This window comes from Anser anser (assembly GCF_964211835.1).
Source record: "Anser anser genome assembly, chromosome: 18".
NCBI classification, from domain to species: Eukaryota; Metazoa; Chordata; class Aves; order Anseriformes; family Anatidae; genus Anser; species Anser anser.
In genome coordinates, this window is record NC_139739.1 from 2,265,358 (window position 1) to 2,272,506 (window position 7,149).

The window sequence follows — 7,149 nt, forward strand, 5'->3', positions numbered from 1 at the left end:
TGACAGGGATGAAGGCCACACAGCCCTGCTACGCTTCGCTCTCTGGGGCACTCTGAGGGCTGAGGCAGCTGGGGAGCTGCCGCCGCTCTTCCCTTGCTGCTCCGTGAGATTTGAGGAGCCTGGTGTCCTCACTACCCCCTCTACCTCCTCCCAAAAGGGGAATCCCTGCCCAAAGATCACCTGTGAAGCGCAGTTTCTGAGGCTTAACCACAACAGCACTCCTCACAGTGCATCACCTGTCCCTCTACACCAGCTGACGCCTGTCTCAGTCGCGGCCGCCAGTGCAAACGTGCAGGAGCATTTCAAACTAACCTGAGCCCCTCTGTCATTTCAGTCAATTTCTTTTTCCTACTGAGGTGTATGAAAACAATTTCTTTTTGCTATTCTACAGCTATTCTAACTGTACACTTGAATGTAGATCAATTTTAAATATGTCCATTGCAGCTGTGAGGCTGAAGCTGAGTCCTCCTTTCCACTGCTGCCACATGAGGTCCTATGCAGGGCAGTTTTGCCTCTCAGCTGGTTTAGCGCTGTCCTCTTCCACCTAGTCCTTCACATCCCCTCAGGAGCCTGTTCTCTAGACCGAAAGCATCCGACCGCCCTGCTTAATACTCGGGATGCTCTGAGCTTTCTCACACGGTCAATGACAAGTGCTGCGAGTACCACACCGGTAACAGTTAGCATGGTAAGCCTGACGATGAATTTTAAAAGCCCCTTTTTAGTGACTGGCGTAGGCCCACTGTCGATGCTTCCCCCAAAGCCAACAAACTGGCAGTTGGGAGGCGCCCAGCCACTGTTGCAGTGGCAGTTTCCTTTGGTGTTGCAAATGCCTTTTCCTCCGCACGTTCTCTGGGCAGAACAGCTGGGTGCCAAGTACTTCTCCCTGAGGATGCACGTCCGGTTAACGCAGATCTTCTTCACCCCGCACTGCGTGCCATCCTCAATGGCTCCAGCATCCAAGGTGTCCACGCCCAAGTGGTAGTCTGTGCCCCAGCACAAGGTACCGTCCACTGGGGTTTGAATGATGGTTGAGTGCTCTTCCAGCCAAGGTAGGTGCCTGACATTAGTACATTGCACCCTCCCACACAGGACATTTTCTAGCTCACATTTCTGAAATTTGGTATCTAGCCCATCTCCCCAGCAATTACCAAACCGATCCCCTTTCATGTTCAGCTCCTTGTAACATTTCAGTGGAGCAGGCTCTGCTTTCTCGCCAAAGATGTTCCTACACTGTAACGTGCGTGATTTGCATTTGCCTGAGTAACAGTAGCCATCCTCAGCGCACACCGTCCCATCTTGCTTGGCCACATCCGCTGGGCAATGCTCAGATATCCCATTGCAATATTCAGGCAGGTCACACGGGTCGGTGCTCTCCCTGCACACTTCTCCTTCTGGGAGAGGCTTGCAATTCTTGCAGCAGAGTCCAGAAGTGCAAACGGCTCCTTCTTTCTTTTGGCAGTTGTTATCACAACAAGGGTCCAATTTACACTGTGCTTCTGAGCCACAGTCACACTCCTCCCCGAGCTCCAGGACACCGTTCCCACAGCGCTGCGGCACAAACGTCGTTACTGATGCTGGGATGTTATTCAGACAGTGTCCTCGCCCTGACGCTATAAAATCAAAATAGTACCTTGCGCTGCAGTTGCTGAATTCGTAGCTCACTGTGCTCTGTGCGTTCATGATGCATTTAGAGGCATTTCCACACCTGCAGTACTTGTCATCATGATCCATGCCAAGGACATACCCCAACTCGTGGGCGACATGGACAGCAGTGTCCACGTAAGTCCGCTTGGCAAATGAAACAACAGCAGAAGCACGTTTTCTATCACAGGCACTGGCGAAGTTCGATTTGCCGCTCCTGTACAATGCTCCCGTGCTGTGACCAAAGTCCAACGAGGCAAACAGACACCCCACATCATGCGCAACATGCGTAGGGCTTTGCTGGATCTGCCAAAGATTAAAATTGTGAAGGACCTCAGTTACGTTTTTGGTAATGCTGATAGGGTTCTTCTCTGTCCAAATCTCTAGCACAGCTAATAACACGCGAAGGCGGAAAGAAGAAAACAGCCCGTCCACCAGATTGATTATTTCAATAACTTCCAACGTCACGTTAGTTATATGTCCACCGAAAGCGTCAAACCCTTCCTTGTCCACCACGACAAGGAGTTCCAGATACCGCATGCGCCCCCAGGGCTGGAACTGCCCTTTTGCTGTACCACGACCTGGAAATTGTCTGCCTCTCTGGGGTGTTTTGTAGATCACCGTTCCAGGAACCGCCACCTCCCTCTGCAACAGAAGATGCTCAGATGCGGAGGAAGCTGCCAGGGGCTCGATGCTGTAGCTCAAGTTTCCAATCTGCAGCAGTCCTCTGAGCCCAGAGCAGGTAGTCAGAGTCACCGTGGAGTCTGGGATGCCTTCCACGTAGCCGCGGTAATAGCAATCTGCTAGCACACGGGGCTGTTCGATCATGATTTTCCCTTGAGAGTCACGAGTGAATATCGGGAGGTTTTTTACTATGAAGTCTTTCTTCTGCCTGAGGTGAATGGTATAATTTACCCCCTGCATGCTGATGACGTAGGACACGCTGTCCCGGCTGGCCTTCCCTGCCTTGGGGCCAAGTTTCCTTGGAAATACTATCTCGTAGGATGTGCTGCCCCAGGTGGGCTGGGGGCTGCAGTCTCCACAGGGCAGCAGGAGCCCCAGGAGCAGGAAGCAGCCCAGCACGAGGAGAACCCTGCTCCCCATCAGGAGATACCTTGGCACGACCCACGGCTGCGTCCGGCTGGAGCCACGGCCACTGGCACGGGGTGGGAGGCGAAGCTGAGCCGTTCTTGGGGCTGGCGGCCGGCTGGAATGGAAGGGCCTGAGGAGAGGCCGTTTCTCCAGCTCCACTTTGAACACAAACATTCCACGGGGAGGACAGGAGCTGTGCTCCAGGCACCAGCAGGAGCAGTATCCTGTTAAATCCCATCCCATGCCACCACTAAGAGCCTGCTGCGCCCTGCTTGGGCTGACCCTGTTTGCTGAGAGCATGATGAACCAGTGCTGCTACAGCAATTTGTTTAAAAGGGGATTAAGCCTTTCTAAGTGGAAAGCAACAGAAGATTACCAGGAAAACAATGAGGATTTGGTTGCTAATGGGTTCGGTGCAGGGTGAGAGCCTGCAGTGGCTGTTGACAGATATCCTTGCAGGGCACAGCACTCAGCTGAGTGCTTGTCACCACACGTTTTAACCGTTCAAGGGAAGTTTCCTTGCTGGAAAGGGAGAGGCATACCTTGGGCCAGGCAACCTTCTTCTGTGAGTACAAAAGGGTCTTTTCTTCTACTTTCATAGAGCATTTGGCTGCCTTAAATACACCTGGGATGCTTGGAAATTGTTCTCTCACTCCCCTTCCCACCAGCCCGAACAAAGGCCAACCTACTTCTCACCTACCGGTTTCTCACCAGCTGCCAGTCCTGCCACAGTGCCCTGCCATGGTCGTCCTCCTCTCCTACAGTCACCTGGAACGCTCTTGGCAGAACGGAGGAGTTGTTACACTCAACAGGGGGAATGTCATAAACACTAAGTGCTACTCGAGCTGCACAGAACAATTTCCTTCCCTGGAAGCTGTAGCTACAAGAAAAAAAAAAAACAAACAGAGACCTTCAGAGGTTAACCTGCCGCAGCGGGGATGTCCTGCTGCCATCTAATGGCATTTAGAGGCGCTTTTCAAGCTACGTCACCAGGCAGAGCACACGAATTCCTACGGCTTTACCCAGCCTATCTTGTTGGCTGCTCATTCACCTCAAAGAATTGTGTTACTGAAGCAAATGCCTACCAGCAGCGGTTTCTCGTGGTGCTGAGGCAGCAGGGAGCACAGCAGCACAGCCCCGGGGCTCTGGGCACCGCCGTCCTCTCCCCTTCTGTGCTAAAGAGACTTGGGGACCAAAAAAAAGAAGCCAGTAACTTTTAAGTTTAGTAAAATCATTTATATACATTGATGCGTAATATTTACAATATAATACTGATCTGAAATAAACTAACATGGTACAGGTAACACTGGAAAGGAGAAATGCAAACATTTTAATACACAGAAGTTAAACATGGCAGATGATGACAGATTCAGATTTCCTAAAGAAAAACCTGAAGTAATGACAGCAAAACTTTGACATGTTGCTATTTCCAATCAAAAACTCTTTCTCCTAGTCAAATTCTCCTAACCTTTTAACATATATACCTTAAAATAATCAAGTCACAGGAGAAGTCAGATATACATAAAATTTTGAAAAGGTCAAATGATTTCTGAGATTCTTGTCTTAAATAAAACTCTAAGAAAAAAAAACTACATAGCTTTCCCATATCCTATTAGTGTTTTTACAAAGAATGTCTTCTTTGTTCCCACACAACTCTTCCATCTCAAGATATGTACAATATTCACAGTCTGCTGTAAAGCATCAGTAGATTTATTACAAACTAAAATGTTACATAATCAAGACAAGGTTATTTTGCATTTATGTCAACTGAAAAATGCAAGACACAGGAAGAAGAAAGTAAAATATAACTTTAAAATAAGTCAATTAGATCCATTCAAGTCTATTTAATATTGAAATCTAAAACAACTTGTTTTCAAGAGTAAAATAATCAACTTTCTCATAGAAATAAAACCATTTGACCTCGGATTTTCAAATTGGATTTTCTTAAATCTGTCCCTCCCTCCCTCCATTTCAGATCAGGCCATTCTTCCTTCTCACAGACCCTAAAATCAACAGTAAACCCATAAAACGCAGTTCCTCATCACAAAAGCCCTTAGAAATGTGACTTCCCTCCAGACACCAAAACACCTCACAGTCAATCACAAGTGTACCCACCTCACTACCAGTAACTGCTCGAAATGACTCTGTTGTGTACGTGCGGAGAGCATCAGGAGAAAAGGCACACAGTCAGATCCCGTCTGCTTATTTCTAAGCTGCCTTGGATGGCAGCGAGCAGCAGCTGCTCTCCCTCCAAGGTGCTCCCCACTGTACAAACCTCTCTTGGTACTGCAGAAGTAGGCTGAAGCCATGTCCTAAAGACCATTACACATCAGCGTACAAGCCTTGCTACTGTCATCTTTAACACTAGAGCAGCCTGCCAGAGAAAAAAGAAGTCCCAGTGTGTTACACTCCGCGGTGCTCACAAGCTGCTTGGATCTCAGCAGACTGTGGCGTGGCAGTAGCCTGCTGAATGCACTGTGTTAACAATGAGAGTAGCTACAATCTGATCCATTTTACTGCTCAGAAGTTCTGGCTCCCCAGAAACTGCCAGAGTATCTTCCTCCTCAGAGGGCAGAGCTGCAAAGTGCTTTTGTAGGGAGTTTTCTGCACTCCCGTTCAAACACAGGAGATTTCCTTGCTTATTTCTCTATTTTCCATACTTAAAAGTTCCCACACACTGAGATTTCCCAGAGGAAAAACAAACACACACCACACAGATTTCAAGTTTAAAAGGAAATGATCTATACATTTCAAGATTGCATGGATGTTGACATGACCTGGAATTTAGGGCAAGGACAGAAACGCACATAGGGCCTGCAAACTTGCTGATACTACCAAGAAACGACAAATACTCTTGTCACCTGCTAATTCTTTACAGTTGTCATCAATGCATGTCAGTACACAAATATTCCATGTAGTGTCAGAAGTACAATTCTGGCTTACGCAAAAAACTCCCCATTTCCATCAGAGAAAGTGATGGTTAAATAGGGACTGTGGTTCTTACTGTGGAATAAATCAAGCATTGGAAAACTCTCAACAGGATTAAAAGAAAGCTGACAAGGTGCTGACGAAGAATGGGAAATGAAGCATCTCCTTCATGTAGAAAAACTAAGTTACTGCTTAAAAAATTTCATAGAAAGAGTCAGACACTGGTTTGCCATCCAAGCTAAAGGTTACAAGGAAGTCTGTTATAGAAAAAAGACAAAAAAGAACAAGGCTGGACTGTCATAGGAGTAGATTGGGAGATTCATGGCTCAGGTTTGTAAATGTAAACCCAAAATTAACGAGCTATGAAATATAACAATAATGTTCAAGAGTCGTTACTAATAGCCCTGAATTGGCACTTCAGTCTGCAGACCAAACTCATTCAATGTCTGCACAGGTTTAGTACCAAAATATCTCTATAAAAAGCCTTCGACCAGTCTCAAAAGAAAGAAAAGTGTCAGAAGGTAGAAAACTAGAAATATGTACAGATTCTTTTCATTTGTTTGTTTCATTAAAATAAAAAAGCAGCTTTTGGAGCCAATGTTCCAGACTAGTGTAAGAATCTGCCCTGGGCAGCCTCATGGTCCAGGCAGCATAAGGACATGTGTCAAGGAGCAGCCCTGCATCTGTTGCTCCGCCAGGAGGAGCTCGAAGGCAAAGAGACGGGGAGCTTGGACTCCAGATGGTGACACAAGAGAAGGATCACTGGTGGATTCACACAGCAGCACTATGACCCTTGCCAGGATGATCTCTTTCAAACAAGAGGACAAGTCTGAAAACAAAAGTTGGATCTTCTAGAGTGGAAAAAAGAAGGTGGAAACAGAACTTCTGATCTGGGGACAAAACAAATAGACCCCACGCTTACTGTTGTCTACAGAAGATCCCATCGTGAAAATAAAAATAACTTGTACATAAGTAACTAGAACATTCTTTGATTCTGCCATTGAACGGCATGGTAAAAAGAGGAGTTTTATGCTGAATGGCCATTAAGCCTTAAAAGTAGGTCCAAGGAAGATGGGTTACAGAAGAAAGAAAGAGGGCTACTGATCAGAACTGAAAAATGCAGCAAGCGTATGGACTCAGGTGCCCTTGGCAAGGCCAAGCACGGCTCTTGGGTCATCTAGCGAAACAGAAGGCTATTTTGTTGCCTCTACATAAAGACTCAGAATTTAGGTGCAAAAGGTAGCTAGGAAGTTTGTATTTCACAGCACTTGCTTCAAGTACTTACTGAGCAGGGTGTTGAGAAACTGTGGCTGTCTTGTTCACATATATAGTCACTGCAGCTGGCTGTATGTATAGCAGATGGAAGGCAGCTTCTGCAACTGGTTATTAAGAAAAAGAATGGTCTTTAACAATATAATTTGCCCCATCTGGGGGACTCATGATTAACAGTACGTAAGTGATCATATATACCTCAAGGAACTGAGTTTT

At 46.8% G+C, this 7,149-nt stretch overlaps 1 protein-coding gene across 1 annotated transcript; it reads right to left on the reverse strand.

Annotated features, from left to right (window-relative positions):
* Window positions 1-552: 552 nt before the first annotated feature.
* Window positions 553-7,082, reverse strand: LOC310883581 (disintegrin and metalloproteinase domain-containing protein 21-like; the record flags this gene model as incomplete). Its single annotated transcript, XM_083804200.1, has 3 exons — window positions 6,947-7,082; window positions 3,819-3,917; window positions 553-3,613 (listed from the first exon to the last, which is right to left on the reverse strand). The coding sequence occupies exon 3, from the start codon at window positions 3,031-3,033 to the stop codon at window positions 553-555; it is 2,481 nt and encodes an 826-aa protein (XP_083660326.1). The 5' UTR covers window positions 3,034-3,613; window positions 3,819-3,917; window positions 6,947-7,082.
* Between the last annotated feature and the right edge of the window lie 67 nt (window positions 7,083-7,149).